The sequence below is a fragment of the Triturus cristatus genome, chromosome 11 (assembly GCF_964204655.1).
Source record: "Triturus cristatus chromosome 11, aTriCri1.1, whole genome shotgun sequence".
NCBI lineage: Eukaryota > Metazoa > Chordata > Amphibia > Caudata > Salamandridae > Triturus > Triturus cristatus.
The window spans coordinates 891,577,911-891,599,346 of NC_140594.1; the positions used below are offsets into that span (position 1 = coordinate 891,577,911).

The window sequence follows — 21,436 nt, forward strand, 5'->3', positions numbered from 1 at the left end:
TGATGGAGCTAAGCAAGATCAGTGATGTCCAGGCGTGAATTGCGCGAAGAAAGAGGAGGGCTTCACGGAATGGAGGAGCTTTCTAAGGGTCATGGACAGCGTGAAAGGACTTGGACGCTGGGTTATCCCTCGGACTGATGGGAGTTGATGTTTTCGCAATGAACTTTTTGAGTTGTTTTCTGGTGACCAAAGGATGTTTTTTCCTATTTCTGGTTATAAGTTCACTCTTGTTCTGCTTTTCTGGCTGCTGTGAGTTTTACATAATAATAAAGCGGAGAAAGGAAAAGCATAATCCTCGCCTCCGTGTCCTTAATAGAATTGAAACTTACCGTTACCCTGCTAGGCAAATTTCGATTCCCTACCACCCTCCCCAATGTCAGCCAATGGCCATTCGACGCACCATCGGGCCATTGGCCGACACACACACCAAACGGTTTAAGCGACCTTCCGCTCAATATCTGCAACAAGATGGAAAAAAAAATATTTCAGGATGTTCTCATTCCCAGGTGCTCGATCATTATTTTGCTCTCTGATAAATACTCAAAGATAAATATTGTAATGAGGCAATAACACAAATGAGACCTCTTTTGACATTTACTGTTACAGCTTTTCACCTATTACGAGAAGAGGGAAAAATACACAAGAAAGGAATATGGCATCTGCACATCCGCAATTTGAAATTGAGGCCTACATTTGCTGCAGTTAACTTTAACAAGAATATCACACAGTAAATGCATGTGCATGTTTCAGATTAATGTCAATGTATGTGCAAAGCATTTAGTTATGAAATATTTCTTCCAGATGTTAGAAGCCTCACTGCCCCTTCCCAAACGGATGCATAGCTGGACAGTTTAATAGTTATTGTGGGCTTTCTTAGTTCCCAATGCTCCGGTTTAATTAATAAGTTATAAAGCTAGCAAAGTCTATCAGTGCAAGACTCCACTGAAAATCACCATTCTAGCAGATTAACTCTCTCCTGGGGGGGTCAAATAGTTGGTAGATCCAGCTGGATTTTGTTCGAGATCAGACTTCACGGGAAGGAAGGAGGAGGAGGTGAGAATTGATCTGAAGAGTTCTGAGAGAGGCTGGTACCTTGTTTAGGTTGCCCAGCAAAGTACTCCGAGAACAAGTGTTCCACAAAAAGGTGGGTGTTGAGAAAACATCCGGGGAGTAGTTTCATGATGGAAAAGCATAAACTCTGAATGGGTTCCAGCGAACACACAACACACCGAAGAGAGGAGATGGTAGGCAGCTGTACGCCCTCTTGAAAGAGACTGTTACTGCAAGATATACTACAGCTGCAAGTAGAACGTACAATTAGTGTTCTTGCCTGAAAACAAACATCTCATAAGTCACACTTAAACATTCACAACTCCCATGCGCGAGTGCTGAAGGAAGGCAATGTCATCCTTATGGAAGAGAAAGTCTCGCACATTTTTTAACCTTATCTAATGTATCCATTAATTAGCTGGTATACATTAAGGTATTTTTAATTCACTGATGTGGATTCCTTCGCTGTCCAGTATCTTTTGTGTAAGAACTTCTTCCACCTGCGCCAACTCCAACAGCAGGTTGAGTCCGCCCTGGAGGTACTGTCCTTCTAGGGTGGGGAGAGGTTGCCGATGATGAAGCATGACACAACATTGTGTGTGAGGCTTCCTCTTCCATAAGAATGATCTTCCCTCCCTTCAGCACTCGTACATGGTTGCTGTGACGGTGCAATTGTGACTTATTGGATGTTTGTTTTCAGGCAAGAATACTAATTGTGCTTTCTACCTGCTGCTGCCTTACATCTTGTGGTAACAGTGGGCTCAACTGAATGTCATCTGTCATTCAAACCTGTGAAATGAGTTCAACTGATAAATGTTTTGTCTATTACAACTTCAGGGCGTGCTGTAGGTCGAAGAACGTGTGGAAGACTGGGCTGTCTAACCTATAATCACAAGAGTTCCTTCAATGAAGATTAACAGTTAATTGGTAGTGTCCTTATATGTCCAGAAGACTATGTTATACGTACAATGATTAAATAGGTCTTTTCCACAGATGCAGAATGAGGATTATGGATTATGGCCCCATAAGTCCCTTCCTCAATTAATTATTTTGATTTTGTCATTAATGAACAGTGCTGTGCTGTGCTAGTGTGCATGTTGGGCACGGCTTGTAAAAACAAAACTTATTTCAGCATAAGGACAGTTCACATAGGGGTTTTATATAATTTATCTGTGTATACATTGAGCTGCTATTTAGATAAGAGGAAGCAATATTGTGCTGAAGCTAAATGGGAAGAAGAGATCTACAGTTCTTTTTTGCCGTAGATGGTTAGTGACCACATGGACTTTACTTACAATTGAATATACATTTCCACAGTGAGTGCCACTAGTGCAGTAGCACGTTTCATCTTTATTATTATTGTGAAGAGCTTCCATCAAGACATGCAGTGTCTGAGCCAATGTGACTAGAGTTCATTAGGCACATATAGTTTGAAAGCTTTCTACTTCGTTTTACAGAGATAAGGTACCATTTAAGGAGGAATGAGTCAGCAACAGTGTATAGTGAGGCTGGTGTGAAATATTGATAGATTGCCTGGTCAGCCTGCAATGACAGCTGCAGAATAGACCTGCACTCTTAGCACTAAGAGGTAAAAATCTTCTGTCAGTCGTATGTGCTAGAACGAACTGTGGTTCTGGCAGAGACTGCCAATCTATAATGAATTTTTTTAAGCCATGACAGGTATTCCATCAACAGTGTCAAATTATTCTGCAGACAGTAGTTCTACAATGTATTTGCTATCATATGGTTCATGACACTGATGCCTAGCAATTTGTTCAAATACGGCACCACAATGACATGTCACTGAGTACTCCAATTTAGCATTGGAGTGGATCTTGCAACTAGGTCTTGTCCTAAAGGCGTAAATGACAGTAGCATCAAACAGGTGATGTGTAGTTTAGACTGGTTTTGGAAACACGCCCCAATCTGTTTAGAAAAATGGGTATGACCCCCTCATTTCTCTAGCACCCTGTGCTTCCTATTGTTGTTTTGCCCAGTTGTTCAGAATCGTAGTTTCAGGGCAATGAAATGGTTAATGGTTAGTCTAAATAAAACACAATGAGTTTTTTTGCTTGATTATCCTCGGACTCGTTTGTTTTTCCGAACTACTGTTGCCTGACTACCAGAGCGAGATCCGTGCACATCAGTGTGTAATGGAAAAGTCAAGAGTTTGAATCCCTTCAAGTTTATTTTCATGTTTTTAAAATCTGAGTACCTTTTAAGTCGATACATATCAGTTATCAGCAACATGCAGAGATGTCTTGCTTTCTATTGCATGCTACATTTTTGCTTTTTATTTTCACTGTGTGCTTTAGACATACATATATATAAGAAAACCATTTAAATTGCTTCCTTTTCTACACTGACACACTGTAGAAAATATGAGTGCTTTTAATGGAATAAAACCTTAATTCATGCTAACTAAAGTGATGTATACAATTTCAAGTATACGAGGTCTGAGTTTTCATTTAAATAGATTATTCTTGCTTAACATGGCCTGGCACCTTGCACAACTTTCATGCAAATCATGTTTTCGAACAGCATGATAACCCATTAGTGTCTAGATGAGTAAAAGTACTCATTTAGAAAAATGGCAGAAATGCTTATTGCACATCTGTCAAAAACAAGATAAAGAGCATTGCTTATGCTGCCCAATATATTCTGACATTTCCTCCATTTTGCAGATACGAGAATCCTTCAGCTTTTATATCTTAAACATACAATAATGTATTTTTGATATTATATTGCCTTTTCTGATTTAAAATTGAAATAATGATAGTTAAAAACTAAATTCTTTATTATTAAACTGTGAGCCCATTCTAATAAGTACAGTGTGATCCCACAAATTGCAAATTTCCTTTCCGACAATAGTAAAAATTGCGTTTTTCTCACGGAAATGAAGATTTGAGAAAAAGAGATTTGGAAAGATTCCAAAGTGTGTTCGCTCTTAAGACTCAAATAATTGCATTTCTTTTCAGGGTAAGAAGCTGCCATATCACCTTGGGGATGATGCTTCCGAGGGCGAGGTTTCTGACGAAGATAGTGCCGATGAAATTGAAGATGACTGCAAATTGACTTATTGTTTTGTAAGTATACAAGAATTAGTAATTTTCAAGTAGTGTAGAATTTGATGAGGAAATACGTGTTAAAGAAAATGTTTAAAATTGAATCACCAGTTTGCAGAATTTGAATCTTGCAAAATGACTGCCTTCTGTGCATTCGTAGTGGCATCTCAGATTTATTAATTTAGATGTTTAAAATAAAAAGAAATGCATGTTTTCGTAGGGAGATTAAGGCTCTTGAATTCTCCGTTATACGTTCAGCAGGAACATGGCAATTTGCCCTACCATATCATCACCCGCAGTTAACTTTGACAAAACCCAAACTATTCTGTTTTGGATAAAGTACCTTATGCTGTTTATTATGAGGGTATTGGAACTCCTCAAGAAGTTGTGAGATCATATAAAGGAGCGTGTCTGAGCTCCTTTATAAGCAAGGCCAATAAAATATGCAATTTTGCTGCAGCAGAGTTTCCGCATATTTATGGATTTGCCACATGTGCTAGTCAATCCTTCAGCTGCATAATCTGAAGATTTCTGGAAAAAAAATTCTAGCTCAAACAGATTAAAAGTTACTAAAAACACTGCAACCCATGTTGCTGTGCAGTGAAAGTCTCTTTGCAGAGGTTGTCTGGTCACATTTCTAACGCTTATTTGTGTGACAAAGGTGTACTAATGGGGTGAAACCTTTGCCCCGATAGTGTTAACGTGTACAAATGGCAAAATAATCAGGTAATACTAACAAAAAATGTGCTGCATTACTCCTCATAATTTAGCTTTTCTTGCCACAAAATTAATGAAACCCGTCTGCATAATTTGGACCACCTCTGCCGCATAACTCCATTTTGCCAGTTTATAAGGTCTGGGAACTCCAATTCCCATGTACAGCAGGGACAGTGCATGCGTTGGCATAAGGGCGGCACTGGCCGTCATCTTGCTTCATAACGTCAGGCAGTCTTTGTGCAGCAGGGGCAGCATGAATGTTGACACTATGAGAGGTACAGATTATTTTGGTCATGTCCATTTTGGAAACTCTGAAGGAAGACCTAGCTTATGAAGCAATGAATAAAAGATTTTGCATGAATTCTACACAGATCTGTGTCCCGATGTAGGTTTTCCTGCAGAGTTTCAATTTGCTTCCATTTGCTGTCGCTCCCCCCATCCCCCCCCTATAGTTAATGTTATTGGAGAATGATAAGTGGGACCTCTTAAAAATGAAGAGTTACAAAGGTGAAAATAACAGATCGGATTGCCTGGGTAGTTCGTCATATCTCCCCACAGTTTCAGTTGGAGGTTTCAGCTGTTTTCAGAAGTTGAATGTCAGGCTAGTAACTCTTAGATGCAGCTTCAAGATCACATTCTTCTCTGGCACGCCGTTCTCTTATTATTTTTTTTAACACTTTTGACTATGGGTGGCTATGCTAAGCACAAGGCAGACACATTTCCCATTTAACCCAAAAGTCTCCACATAAATGTTTTTAACATTCTTGCCTTTAAGTTATTTCAAGTGTGCAATAAATCATGTGCACTACTAGTAGCTATTGGAGAAAGTGGCATCCTTATGCCTCTTATGCACTATAAGTGTTCCAAGAACAACAACCCCTCCCTCATCAAGCTCTTGCAAATGAGTGAGATCAGCACTCCACAAATCTCCTAGGATACAATTTATTTTATCTGCATTGACAGAAATATACAGATGCTATGCTGGCTCTTAGTTGCTGGCAAGAGGTCTGTACTCCCTGATGGTGGGTGTTTCTCACAGGTTTAGGAGGAAACCCTCCAACATATGTGTGACTAGACCATAATGGTATCTAAACAGAGACACAAACACACATTTTCAAGTGCTTTCTGGTTTTTCACTTCTGAACCTGCCTTGACTTTTACTTTGAAGAATGCTTTAACCACTGCTGATTATAGCTGCCTTAGGGCTGATCATGTTTAAGTTAAATTGCCCACAAACATATACCACACCCCCCATATATCCTTAAGCTGGCCAGTAAATCCTCCTAGTGAGCCATGCTATGACTCAAGGAAGTATCAGCCATGACAGAGAATAGCATGTGAAATCTGGTATTCTATCTGAGCATTTCTCAACACAAGCATAAAAAGAAGGGATATAATTTAGTAAGATGTTGGTGCTTCTATTCCTACAATTACTGTTTTTATGAGACCTCCCTTTCCCTCAACTGATGCTTTCAATCCTATTTTTGTGGAGCCTCTGTGCTCTGTGTTGCTACAATCAACTTGATTTTCATTCAGTCCTCTTGTACTGGAGTATCCTAATGTTTCTTCTGATACAACCCAGGTTTCAAGGTGCCCAGGTATAGGCTTCTCATTTCTTTTAAGGATCTTCCTTTAAAGTTTCCATTTCATGACCTTGCTTATGATCAGTTAACTGTGCTCCAATTTCTCAGGATTCAGCTATTGAAAGAGGATACATTAACCTCCAAATTCATGGGTTGAGTTCTTCTAACATCAACTTTCTTATTGTGGGGACTGTTTCCTTATGCCTACTGCCCAACTTATTTATTGGCTACAATGCACCTATTTTCAAACTCTTTGCTTTATTTTCACAAATCATTGTTATCTTGAACATCGGTCTAATAGGTTTAATGCAACTGAGCTAAAATTAGAACTCTCAGAATGTGCTGCCACTGTTTTAATAAATGAAAGCCCAGGGCTGGAAATAGTCTTTGGTAACTGATGGCTGAGTTTGTTGCATGGCCCTAACTGTTTGATTGGAGTTTTCTGTATGGATGGTCATACTTTGGAGGGTGAGTTGGGATGGGGGACTTGCAGCCTTCATCCTGTTTTATGTATATGTTTCCAGTCACCCTTGTTTTCTGAACAAGGTTCTACATTTTTCCGTGTTACTGCTCAGAAAACCACATCCTACCTTGGAGAATGGAACTAATCCAATGTGTTGAGGGAAGTTGCTTTGTCCAGAGTACACCAAAATAGATGAACTTTTAAAAAAAAAATTCACTGCATTTATTTGTATGTATTTGTTAATTACAAAATCAATATTTATTCTGTTCATTGTCCTCTTTATAATGACAAAAAGTTATGAAATCTTGACGTGCTTTAGGATTACGCTATCTCATCATTAGGCGATAAATATTTTATAAAGCCAATAATTCAGCAAACAAAAAGCAGTGTTTCAGAAGTATGGTTCATCATTCATATCAATTGTTCTTAATCATGTATAATCTCCTAAAACAGCAAGCAGTCTATTGTCCATACCATCGTCTTACATTTTTAACATTTGTCCTCATTTCTTAGACATCATTTCGATGAACCTATTTGCAGGCTGTTCGTAGCCTACCCAAACAAGATTCCTCCTTGCTAACAATAATTCATTCTCTTAAAATAATATATTTCTGAAATGAACCGCTTTATTCTTCACAATACAAGTATTTTAAATAGAAAATCTTCTTATTAATGTTTATCAGCACTGGGACAGGTTAGACTCCACGAGGGAAATAATCCCAAGGCTATATACTAATTTTGCACTGTCAGGTTTTCTAACTATTTCTCTAGCTCTGACATTGAAACTGCATCTCATATTGTGTTATGTATATTTGTAAAGTGTACTATCACCCGATAGGATAATCTGCCGCGGAGTCTTTTCGCTGTAAAATGTATACACTAGTGCCATTTATATGATATCATTAACAAACTCTGGGTTCTTCTTTCAACATATTTAGGATTTTGGTGATGGAGGGGAGGGTTAGTGTTACAGGAAAGGGAGAAAAAGAGTGGTTCATGAACAATGATTCCCCGAAAGCCTTAATAGAGTCAAGAAGATGTTTTTGGTGCATCGGGTTGATGAAACATTTAGGTTGTTGCAAGACGCAGCGTGAAGAGAAGAATGTGAAAATCAGTGGCGTTTGGAGCCCTTTTCAGGATTTGTTTTGGGAAGTAGTTGGGAATTATCCATCCAAAGTAGCAAATATGAGACAAGGTCTCTGGAAAAGTAATTTGAGTAGATAGTCGGATATGTGTGGAGTCTGAGAAGAAAGTGTATTTTCACTCGTGAAAAAGCATTTATCATGTCCAAAATCTCCGCAGTACCCAAAATATGATTACTTAAAAATGTTTAGCAAGCCTAGTCACCCGGGAGTGGGAAAGGGGTTTAGTACAGTACAGCTCAAATTCAGAGTTTTCATGGAAAGAAGTCGAAAGTATTGCCATTACTTTTGTTTGTACAGGTTCTTTGAGATTGCATATAGTTATGTCAAGTCTCTCTGTAAAACACACAATTACTTTTCTAAGCATCAATGTTTGTATTCTGTGGTTGTATTACAACAGAGACTGGTTGCTGAGAGATTTCCTGCCTGTGCTCAGAGATAACATCCGTTTACAACAGATGTGTGATGTAATACATACTTGAAAGGGGAAAAAGTACTTTACTGTGTGCGGTATGGAGCTATATAGGTACTATGCAAGTACATACGTTTCTGAATATGAACTGAGCAATAATATCCTCGGACCATTTGTGTTCTGAAGTAGATATGTATTCATGTTTGAATTACTATTTTTATATGAATGTGTTTCTCTTTTCAGAGTAATGGAACAACAGAACATCAGGTGGAATCCTTTATACGAAAAAAACTGGAATCTCTAATAAAAGAATCTCAAATAAGGGACAAAGAAGAGCCAGATAGTTTTACCGTCCGAGCCTTATTGAAAGCAACACATGAAGGTCTAAATGTCAATCTGAAAGAGGTAAGGCACTGTTTAGATGTGTATTTTTCTCTAACCTTACCGTTTGGTATTTCCATCTCAATGATATTCCTTACTCGATATTTAACATTACAACACGCAGGCGATCAATTTTGGGGATGTGGAAATACTTTTTCATCCCCAGAGTTTGGCTCAGACAGACAAGAGAAACATAATAAGAATGATAAAAACAGGAAAACCCTGACAGAAGTCATAAAGGGACGATAAAGAAAACACCCCAGCATCCTTCAGTCTTCAGATCATCCTTTCACAACAGCCGACACATGTTTCGTCGCTTAACATGGGAAACCGTCTTGCGAAGGCTATGTTCCTTCCTTATGTTTTCTTTATATTGTGGTGATATTTCCAACCCACAAGGGGTTCTGGTTTTTAGCGGCATCCACACTAATCGTGCGTCTATTACAATGGTCCCAGTGTCTTGCTCTATTTCTGTATCGTGAGTTTCACGCTTGATTCTCCGGACGCCAAAAGCCGTGTGTATCCGAGTACGGATTAAAAAGGAAAATAAGAACAACTACTTACTCTATGTGTTCAGATTTTGTGCTTACATGATGCACGTTTAGATAATTCCTTTGACGACATATTGTTTGCTGGGGTGTTTTCTTTAATGTTTGGGGGTATCTTTTGCTACCGGTTTTGGGGAGTGTGGTGGTTCTCCTCTCCCTGCAGCACCAAGAACAAGATATAATTTTCCACATTAATATCTGTGTCACTCTCCTGTGTAGCGCCATCAGCCTAACATAATACCACTGCCTTTCAATATATCATAAAGGGACGAATAAACATTGTAGCACGAGTGATATAAAAAGACAGAAAGTATTGGGATATGGATAAAAGAAGCATGAGATGTAATCGATACTTTGACTACAGCCTTGGTATTTGGCAATTCTGCCATTCAGCAGGCTCACTGGTGTGCTCTTAAGGAAAACATTGAGCCTTACACTTACATTTTTATTTTTAAAAATGAGGCACTGCAGCTTTGCTTACCCTTCACGCAGTGAGGGACCTGCTGGTACTGTTGATACCATGTTGATTTTAGAAGGACTCCTTTAGGTGTTCCTTCATGTTATCCAAAATTTCTAATATTCCACAATTTCTGATGCCCCCATGTAGATATGGAAATGTCAGACAAGGCTTCTGAATGAAATAGATTTTTTGTTTTGCCAATTTTGATAGAACTTTCCCAAAAAAGGATCATCGAAGTCAGCTGCTTTCTAGAATTTTTTGAGGTAGTCCATCAAGTGGGAGCTGCAAAATAGAGGGTCCCAAAATACGTTTTCCCATGCAATTTTCCATGGGAACATTGAACAGCATTACTGCCACAACGGCTGAATGGAATTATACCAAATTTGGCAAAAAGTGAGATCTGTACCCAGAAAGTGGGCTTTTTGTAGCATAGTGTATGTTAGAAATTGGATATCTGGTTGGCAGAGATATGCATCCTTTCCAAGCAGGAATAACAATCCTAGTCAGGGTAAGTTAGCAACACACTCTAAATTAACCTGTGCTCAGCCTCTGGTAGCTTGGCGCAGAGCAGTCAGGCTTACCTAAGAGGCAATGTGTAAAGTATTTGTATGTACAAAACACAGAAACACAGTGACAATACTACAGAAAGATGCCACACCTGTTTAGAAAAAAAGCTTATTAAATTTTTGAATAAAACAAGACCAAAACAACAAAATATCTAATAAGTAGAAGTCGAGATATGAATTTTCAAAGGTTAAATGTAAACACAAGATTTAATTGGTTGTGTTGGACCAGAACAAAGTTAAGAGTTTAGGCCGCCTGAGATGGAGCGCATGCTGGCTACAGGACCCACGCAGGGCCCGCTGAGCAGAAGCACCTTAATCCTTCCTGCAGTACGAGATGCGGCGCCGATCCCCGCACAGTTGGGGTGTTGCACTGGGTTTCTCCATGCAACTGTAGCGATGGATTGGTTCCTTTGAGCAAAGCACCGGTTCTGACTGTGGTGGTTTTGAAGACGATCGGCCTGGTTAATCCATGCTGGAATGTTGATGCGTTGATCTTCTCCATGCAATGGCAGTGATGTGTTGTTTCTGAAGCGGTCGTTCTGAGTAAAATGTACAGGTCCGGTTCCTGCGACAGCATTGATGCATCAATCCTGATCTCGCAGCAGGAGATGTCGGTTCCGATCAGTGCAACAGCATAAATGTGCAGGTTTTGGCAGATGCAGCTCTTTTCCACTCACTTCCAAGGGGACTGGGGTGGCACTATTTGGTAGAGCAGGACTTAAAGCAAGCAAAGTACAGGCGCAGTTTGAAGATGGAAGTGAAATCTTTGTGTAGCAAGGTGGTAATATTATGTGGTATGGCTGTGAGGCCTTACCATATAATATTAACACGATTCCCTGAGGTGGAACTCGGATTGACACCAGTAATTCTTCTTTCAGTCCTGGTAGAGCGGCATAGAGCAGAGGGGCTTACTCAGAGGAACATGTGTTAAGCATTTTACAGTACCCACAGTGATTAGTAATTGACACGACATGAACAAAATCTGACATCAATTTATAAAAATAGAGCTTATTTTATATCAATTAGACACCAGAATGAAGTATGTATAATTCTCATAACCACAGGTTTAAATTTACAGTGATAATAAAATCAATACTTGCAGAGCTGTCAAACTTTATCATTGCTGTCAATGGAGAAAATCTCGGGTAACACTTGGTCACTTGCGAGATGAGTGCAATGGAACCCACTTGGAGTTAAGGTCTTGTGGGTCCACAGACCAAGCCTCGACAGTCTGAAAAGTTTTGCCTTGATCATGGAGTCCGGGGATAGAGGTGACTTGGCTGTCTTTGGTGCAGACCGGGACCAGCGGAGCTGTCAAAAACAACACTTGACAAAATGATACTTGTAGTTTGAGTTCAGAGGAGTCCCTTGGACATAATGCTTGAAGTGTCCCCTGGACCAGTGATCACCAGGTAGAGCAGCTCTACCTAGCTCAGGCGTCTTGGGAGCAGAGGTGTGCCTGGCTATCCATGGTGCTGAACGGGATGGCGGGTGCTGACTTTACCAGGTGTGTCAACAAAGCCTTCTCTGGAATGCAATAACTTGACAACTGCACCACAGAGTTAGAGGGGATACGAGGTATAAAGAGCCCTCCGCGTGGGGCTTCGAGTGAAGCAGTTAGTAGTCAACCGGACTACCAACAAGCCTTGTTCCTTACAAAGGTCACGCTGGGTCAATCTTCTTCCACAGGTCCTAGGAACACTGTAGAGGCCTGAGACTCGGTGAGGCTCAGAACTGCACTTCTCAGAAGGCACCTGGCCTGTAACGCTTGGCCTGGTCCACGACGGAGCCCATTGGTCATTCCTTCTTGTATCTTGGAAGTGCAGTTTGTGCCCTCCAAATGAAGGGGGCTAGTACCGCTAGTCCTAGGGAGTTCTGACAAAGTCTTTGACTTGCAGAGCGGTTCCTCTTCCTATTAGGACCAGTCTCTGGTCCTGGACAATTCTTTGTCTGGTCGGTGCAGATGGGCTGCCACAGGTGCAGTACTTTGTGCCTCTTCTTTGTGGAGTCCTGATTTGTGCTGACACAGCTTCTCTTTTTTCCTTTTCTTCTTCAGAGCAGATCTGGAGTGCTGGTGTCAGGGGTTCCCCTTAAATCCTGGATTTAGGATGTGTTTAGAAGTGTGAGGTCTAGTAGCCAATAGGCTGCTAGTCCTGCTGCTAATCAGCCCCTGAGGTGACAACATCCGGTGGGTGAAGGACACCAGACTACCCAGAACCCACTATTCTTAGGAGTTTTCAAGATAGAACTGGCCATCCTTGACTGTATAGACACACTAGCCCACCCTAGAGGTGTGGCTAGCCTTTGGGGGGTGTTAGCCTCCTGCATACCTAATTTCTCACCTGCTCGCAAACACGAGTTCCTGTAGCAGTGGGGGGCCTTTTGTGTTTACTAGGAGACAAGTCACTTACATATCTAAGGCGGGGAAGCCTTTGAGAATCACCGCACTGTTGGGTCATTCACTAGCCATCCTGGGAGGGTGGAGGTGTGAGCTCCTTCCTGCCCAGGCCTTTTGTCTCACATTCTCTGGAGTGATGGCACACACCAGAAGGAGGTCAGCTTCTGTCTTGGTGGCAAACAGCTCAGAAAGCCTGCCAAAGCACAAGGGAACTTGGTTGCTCAGTGAGCAACCTCTAAGGATGGCACCATGGTACATGCCAACTCACCCTGGCCTCGAGAGTCCTGTCAGGGGTAAATGAAAAAGCACTGTGTTTGTTACCAAACATGACTGAAATCGATGGTACCATCGTGGAGCTGGCCATCTCTGTTTTGTCCGGTAGCCAGTCCATGTTAACCTATGGACTGCTGATCACGTACAGTAAGCTTGAATTGCAAGGTTACTGTAGAGGTATATATATGTCTGTAAAATAATTCACCCTGCCTCCTGGGCTTTAGTAGGCCTACCTTAGGAATGGCCTACATACCTTAAGGCAGTGAGGTGTCTCTGCCACACATGGTGTGTGCAAAGCCTCACGTGAGCTGAGAAATTGTTTGTGCAGGGTGTGGTAGTAGCTCTACAGACTTTACTTTTACTTGGGTCACTCAGGGTGGCACAGATAGTGCTGCATCCCTAGTGACCCCTTTAACTCCCTACCCTGGGCACCCCGGTACCATATACTAGAGACTTATAATGGGGGTTAAAGCATCTTGCCAATTGGGTGAACCAATTCACATTACATTTTGAGGGAAAGAGCACTGAGGCCTGCTAACCAGGCCCCAGTTCTGCAACCACGGCATCTAGAGCAAAAAATGGGGGGTGGATGTCCAAGCAAAAATGGCACTTTCCTTCACGTTGATACCCCTGAGACTTCAGCAGCAGGAAGCAAACCAACAAGCCCTTGGATACTGCTTAGGTTGAGGGATGTAGAGATGCAGGTCCAGTCCTAGTCAAGAAGCAGCAGGCCAACACAGCAAAGCAGTTCAGCAACGTGGTCCTTCGTCCTGGTACAATGTCCTCAGTTCCAGAAGTGTTCTCAGTTGGTGGTGTCAGAAGCCTAGTACCTATTCCCAGTTGAGCCTTTTAAGTAGGGAGACTTCAAAGAGATGCTTTGAAGTGCACAAGACCCTGCCTTTCGTGCCCTGGCTCCAGTCTCACGCCAGAAGGGTATGCAATCCTTTGTGTAGAGACAGGACACAGCACTTTAGGGTGCAAAGTGTCAGCTCCTCCCTCACACCCTGCTCAGGATGACCCAACAACATGCAGATGTGTACTCAGTCACACCTTTTCTTGTGCGTGTCTGTCTAGAGGGAATGCAGATAGCCAGCTGCCACCCACCCTAGACATGTATTCCAGAGACGGGCAGAAAGCACCAAATGGTTCAAATAAGAAAATGCCAACTTTCTAAAAGTGGCATTTTCAGAACTGCAATTTAAAAACCAACTTCACCTTAAGTTGTGTTTTTAAATTGTGAGTCCAGAGACACTAAATTTGGGGGGCCCATATCCTTCCAATTGGAAATCACTCATAAAATGTAATAAGGGAATCTCAATGTTAACCTACAGGACAGATGAGCCCTGCAGTAGTTATAAATGAATTTAACAGTATTTCACTACCAGGACATGGTAAATTTGAAAGTACATATTCTACTTTTTGAATACACTGCACCCTGCCCATGGGCTGTTCAGGGCCTACATTGGTGGATTGGTGACCTATAAGTAATAATAAGTAAGGTTTGGGCCTGGCAAGTAATTTAAATGTAACTTGTCATGTCAACATGACAGTTAAAAAAACTGCACAAACAGGCTCCTTAGTGCTGGCCTGAGACATGTTTAAAGAACTACTTAGTTGAGTGGCACAATCAGTGCTGCAGTCACACTAGTAGCATTTGATTTCTTGGCCCTGGGCACATGTAGCACAATTTACTAGGGACTTATAAGTAAATCAAATATGCCAGTTGTGGATAAACTAATGTTACCATCATCATCAAATACTTTATTTTCGATCGCAAAGATCTTATAAAGTGCAAGTTGCTATAAAAGTAGTACAAGCAATAAAAATGGCATCCAAAATACAATATACAACAATGGTTAAAAATATGCAAAATACAATATACAACATTATTAAAAAAATATGCAGAGTTAAAAGTCGATAAAAAAAGCCCCAGTTTTAACATGCAATGATTTAGAAGACTATGTAATACATTTAGAGCGTTTGATCCATAGTGCATACCAGAATATGGCCTGACCAAATACCACTACCCTACGTTTATCCGTGGCTAATATTCTCATAGCCTCCAAATAGTGTCCCGGACCAATCAGTCTGCATAATGGCACAATCCACTTGGTCCTCAGATTTTTGTAGTTAGGGCAAAAAAACAACAGGTGGACTAGTGATTCTGAACAAGCATTACATGCCGGACACTGGTCGTCTACGGATACATTGCTACACGTCTTTTTGCAAAATAATTTAGTTGGCAAGGTTTTAAAATGGTATTGTATAAATAATTTCCTTGCTAAAGGTGGGACAATTTAATTGATGGTTTCTTCATAAAAAGGAGCAAATTTAAAATGAGTAAATTCTTGGGTCAAAGTGCCCACCCGTTTGGCCGCCTCCTTCTCCATAATGCCGTCCCAGTAGATCTTTTTTACCCCATACTTTGGAATAAGGCCACATTTTTCTGGGGAAGTCCAGTATTCCTCCATCCCAAGACTCTTCGGTAGATTCTTCAAACAGCTAAACCATGGGATGGAGTTAACCTGGTATCGCTTTAGGAGATCTATCGTCTCTGCTCTATATGGTGTAAGCTCATTTACCAACGACAGGCGGTGCCAGAACATTAGCTGCTTATAGCCCATCTTATTCTGGCCCAGATCCAGGAACATGGGGACCAGGGGCGTGCTAATCGGAAGATTTAGCATTGGTCGAATTAACCTGTTTTCTACTGAGACAAGGGAGTTTACATTTTCTATGCCCCACAGTTCAGCCCCATAGAGGGTTCCCCCCAGTATTTTAGTATTAAAGATCTCTAGGGCTGGACCCACTTTCCTGGAAACTGTTTTTTATGTATCTTACCTAGGTGTGTGGTTTGTTGGATTAACGATGCTTATGCCTTTTCAATTTGTGGTGCCCAACTTAAACCAATGTTACCATGTTTTAAGTAAAAAGCGCATGCATTTTAGCACTGGTTAGTAGTGGCAAAGTGCACAGATTTGTAAAGCCAGCAAACACAAGAGGTCAGAAGGCAAAAAGTCGGGGGAAACCATGCCAAGGATACCAGATCTAACACTATAAATCTGTTTAGTAGTTTTTGAGAAACTAAGTTGCAAAACGTATAGATATATCAGGTGGGGTTGAGCCACAGGACTGATAGATCAGAGGATAAGATATGATTGGCTGTCTCTCGTCAGCAAAGATATTTAGGTGCCATTTTAGGAGTCGGGGCTCAAGCCCTCTGTGTTGAAACCAAGATATAGGGGCAGGGTAAGGGTACCCTAATCCTGTACGCGTTGTGTATTGTTGGGTTCCATGGGACTTACCTAAAATGTGTTTTAAAAAACTGGCCTCTCGGGCTGGGTTCACTGGGTTATTTATATAAGGGGAGGCCATTTAACGGACCCGGGAATCCCATCCCCTTGGGCCCGCCATATATTTAATGGGGCAGGGTGGGGTAAGCAGACAGGTGATGGCATAGGGAAAATAAATAAATATTTAAAACAACTTTAAAATTGTTTTTCTGAAACGCTCCTACCCTCGTTAGGCAGATAAATCATTTCCATCTGTCCCTGATCCCTGGGCGCTGGGTTTAGACCGGCCCCGGGCTCGATCCAGTTTTGGCGGCCATCTTAGGTGGGGGCAGATTCGCCGAGCGGTCTAGTCGCCCTATATAAATAGTCCCTTATGGCTCCGCGCAGCGGACGCGAGCAGCGGACGCGCCGGACTAGCGCCGGAGTTTCGCCAGAGTTAAGCCCGTCTGTGCCCGTCCGGGCCCAACCGGGTCCGGGGCCAGTAGCTATGCCCGATGTGAGTCCCCAGCACTCCATCACGATCAGGTATACGAAGGATGAGCTCCTATCCTACCGAACACCGAAATACGACAAATGCTGCTATGTTGCCAAAGACGGAAAGTGCGTTAGGGGATGTAGAGTTTGCCACCAGGATGTAGAAGATGCCATCCCCACTACCTTGTGTCGGCTTGCCCTGCTTAACTGCAGATCACTCCCCTGCCACGCTACAGAGATTAACTCCCTACTACTGGACCACAAGGTTGATGCCTTGTTTCTTACTGAGACTTGGCTATCTGACACCTCGGGTCCGGATGCGGTGATAGCGCTGGCGCCGGGATATCTGATCTACCATCTTGACAGAGGCACAGGGAGAGGGGGGGGTCTGGCCATTTTATACAGGGAGTCACTGAGTTGTAAGGCACGTGAGGCAGGGGTCAAGGACTGTGAGAGCTGCCAATTCTCGCTTCAATTTTCCCCTACCTACACGTTGACAGGACTCCTAGTCTACCGGCCCCCTGGAAACATGGGTGATTTTACATCGTCACTAATGGAAACTACTACTCTGCTGGCTGCGGCCGCATCCAACTTCATCTTGCTAGGAGATCTCAATTGCCATTTCGATGAAGAAATTGACCCTAGGGCTACCAATTTGTCGAGCGAGCTGAGCGCCCTGCAGATGAAACTGATAAATACTGGAGCCACCCATGTCAAAGGTCATCTTCTTGACCCCATCTTTTCGAACATGACGGGTATATCCGCCATGCCTCCCCTCGCTCTTCCTTGGTCTGACCACTCACTGATCATGGCTAACTGGGAGATTAAGTGTGATGACACGCTCCCACTCAGGGAATTTAGAATAGATAGGGCATGGTCAAGGCTCCCGGTAAACACTTGGAATGCCCGTCTGGAGGACACTCAGCCTGAGAAGGGCTGTGACCCGGTGTCTGCAGATGTTATAGTGAGGAACTGGTTGACCAATGCACTGGACCATGTGCTTCCCCTCAAGAAGATGCTCATTAGGGACAAGAGAATGGGGTCTGCCCCTTGGTATACCCCAGAGCTCAGAACCTTGAGACAGAACTGCAAACGCGCGGAGAGATTATGGAGAAGGTGCCCGGAATAGATAGCAGGGAAAAATATCGCATCGAACTTAGAATATACAAACGTGCTATACGTACTGCTAAGGCCTCCTTCTATGGGGAGAGAGTAAACCATGCTGCGTCCTCATCCAGGGAAGCTTTCTTAGTGATGAAGGAGCTTCTTAAACCACCTGAGCCTACTCCTGTCTATGATAGACCACAGGAAAAATGTCTGGAATTAGCCACCTACTTCAAAAACAAAATCGACATTATTATTAGTTCTCTCCCCTCGGTCTTGGGAACTTCGCCCCCTTCTGAGGACTTCAGCATGTCGGAAAATCGACTGACGTCATTTGGCCCTGTATCTACAGGTGAAGTACTGAAGGTCCTCGGGAGCATGAAAAGTGGCTCACCTCGGGACCCTGTCCCGATGCGGTACCTTAAGCTGGCCGCCCTGACGATAGGAGAGCCCCTGACCAATCTGATCAATCTCTCGTTCACTCAGGGGACAGTGCCGCCTGACTGGAAAAGTGCGGTTGTCAAAGCGCTTCTGAAGAAGCCGGGCTTGGACCCGCAGAACTTGGCCAATTTCAGGCCCATCTCCTTACTACCAGGAGTGAGTAAGATTGCCGAGAGGCTGGCGAACCATCGGTTATCAAACTTTCTTGAGGAGAATGGCCGGTTGAGGGACTCCCAGATGGGATTTCGACCAGGCCATGGTACGGACACGGCTCTGCTAGCAGTGGTAGAGGAGGCCAGAAATACTTTGGATGCAGGGGGATCAGTGGCAGTGATCCTCCTGGACCTCAGTGCGGCCTTCGATACCGTCAGCCATGGGGTGCTGATACAACGTCTAGCTGAGTCGGGTGTCACAGGAGTGGCCCTGGAATGGCTGGCCTCCTTTTTGGAGGGGCGTACCTTCGAGGTTTGGGAAGGAAATGCAAAATCCCCTCCCCTCCCACTTCACTGTGGGGTGCCACAGGGCTCATCCCTTAGCCCCACGTTATTTAACGTGTATATGGCACCCTTGGAGGGTGTGGTGTCTCCGTTTGGCTTTAAGACCATAAGCTATGCGGATGACACCCAGCTAGTGGTGAGTCTTACACAGCTGGAGAAACAGCCAGAGACACTCCATGCTTGCTTGAGAGATGTGTTTGATTGGATGTCCAGGTCATCGCTCAAATTGAATGGCTCAAAAACTGAGCTGATGATCTTGGGTCATTCAAGTTTTGCCCTCTCGCCAAACAGCTGGCCCAACTGCATGGGCACCCCGCCTGACCCAAAAAAAGAGATCAAGAGCCTGGGGGTCTGGCTGGAGCCGGACTTGTCCTTTAGGACACACGCCAAGAAGATCGCGGGCGTTTGTTATGGAATGCTCCGGTCGGCCCGTAAGGTTCTCCCCCTGTTACCAGAACTCTCCCGGAAGCTGTTAGTCCAAGGATTAATCATCTCACGCCTGGACTACAGTAACGCGCTCTTTCTTGGAGCACCAGAGTCAACGTTTAAGATCCTGCAACAAGTGCAGAACGCAGCAGCAAGGCTGCTGCGGAATGTTCCGGCCAGGCAGTCAGCCAGGCCTGCTTTAAAAGCACTCCATTGGCTCCCTGTTAAAGAGAGAGTGACCTTTAAGGCCCTGTGCATCGCTCACAAGAGCATACAGGGGAAAGGACCAGCTATTCTGAAGGACATGATTCGCCCTTATAAGTCTACAAGAGCCTTACGCTCTGACAATAAACATTTCCTTCAGACTAAGAGAATCAGGAGAGCCCGCTCAGGGGGCAGGAGTTTTTCTATCCATACAGCGCTCGCCTGGAACTCCCTCCCATTCTCGCTGCGGTCCGAACCAAACCTTCTCAGATTCCGGAAACATCTGAAAACGTATCTGTTCCCAGAATAACTGTAGCTTCTCTGTTTTCTATTAGTAGCCTGCTCTTGGTCTCTATAAGCGCTGGGATGCCTCATGGTAACCGTGCGCGGTACAAAATTCAATAATAATAATAATAATAATAACTTACCTTGCTCTCGCCGCTTCGCTGAGTCAGCGATGCGGTGAGCGCAAAGTAAGTGGTTGTATTTATGTATTTATTTTCTTTAAGCTATCCCATCATCTGTCCACTTCGCCCTGCCCTGCCCCACCGCTCTCAACTATACTGGCCGCGCCTGGCTAAATATTTATACTCTGAAGGGAGTACCTAGGTATTCTTTTACACAGTTCTGACTGACATCGTGGTTTCGGATCCGGACCTATCTTGGATGTGAGAAAGTTACTGCTCTCTTCTTTCCCCTGCTAAAAGTGGCTCTTGGATAAAACCCTTCCTTATTCTTACTGACTTGACCCACGATGCATTTGAATTTAAGGGCGCATTTTTATTTCTTTGTGTTTTTCCTTTCTTCTTCAGAATAGGTATATCACTCTATCTTAGTGTTTCTTTCTTCCATGATTTTTTTCATCTAGTTAGAGGGAATTGTCTATCTCCATCCAGCCATTTATTGCAAAGGGACTGTCCCCTTAACTTTTACTGGTTTGTCCGAGGAATATTTTTTTTAAACTTTACCTGGTGGGTCCAAATGGATCTGGTATGTGTTCCTCGTTCGATTCACCCCAGTATTGACGTCTTTTGAGAACTCAAATGTCAGTTGTTATAGCGAATGGTATTCGGAATGTTAAGTCTCATATACGCTCTCTGATATTGTTCCATCTCTCAAGTATGTAAGTTGTGTAATCCTTGCCACTACCCCACCCCCTGCCCACAATGTGCTAAAATTTCATTTATCATATTTCTCGTTTTTTACTTCAGATGCATTGTCACTTCATGTAATCCAGGTAGCCAAGTCTTAAGCGTATTCCTATAATTTCTCTTTTTTGATTTTTCTTACTGGTTCTATATTTCTCAGACGTACTACACTATTATCTCATTCTCCCCTGTAAAACGGTTTCCTCCCAACTGGGCCCTGAATGCACTGGAAACAAATGCAAATAAATAAATGAATTAACACATATGTGGAAGATTTCTGCAAGCCCTTGGTGGCCTAGTTTAGTTGGAGATGTCACCTCGGACATAAGGAATTGCTGGTAAAACTTACAATGAAACAGCATGTCAAAGAATACAAGTTTTTAGCATGTTACTTCATCAAAATATATTTCATGTGTGTACAATGCCACTGAGAAGGCACAAATGCATTGTGTACATGTTGGTAAACCATGGCAGCTCAACCTTTATTGAATTTGGGATGCCCTGCATTGTATTAGGTGATCCATTCAGATGTACCAACTGCCTCCAATTTTAGATCTTGTATGGAGGCAGTCGGTCAGTGGATGGTTCAAAATTCGCTCAAACTGAATGGGGAGAAGACTGAGGTGATGGTGTTTGGAGGAAATCAGAACATCTGGTCAGCCAGTTGGTGGCCTGATTCGCTGGGAGTATGCCCTTCCCCCACGACATCTGCTAGGAATCTTGGGGTGATGATAGATCCTGCCCTGGATATGGGCGGACAGGTTAGTAGAACCATCTCTACCTGTTGGGGC

At 42.9% G+C, this 21,436-nt stretch overlaps 1 protein-coding gene across 7 annotated transcripts in view; it reads left to right on the forward strand.

Annotated features, from left to right (window-relative positions):
- Positions 1–21,436, forward strand: part of PLCH1 (phospholipase C eta 1) — a 944,957-nt gene that overhangs the window by 735,678 nt on the left and 187,843 nt on the right. For all 7 annotated transcript variants that reach the window (XM_085634800.1, XM_085634805.1, XM_085634802.1 and 4 more), the window contains 2 exons: positions 4,029–4,136; positions 8,676–8,837. In XM_085634800.1, the coding sequence (XP_085490926.1) occupies positions 4,029–4,136; positions 8,676–8,837 (270 nt within the window). The remainder of the gene's footprint in view (positions 1–4,028; positions 4,137–8,675; positions 8,838–21,436) is intronic.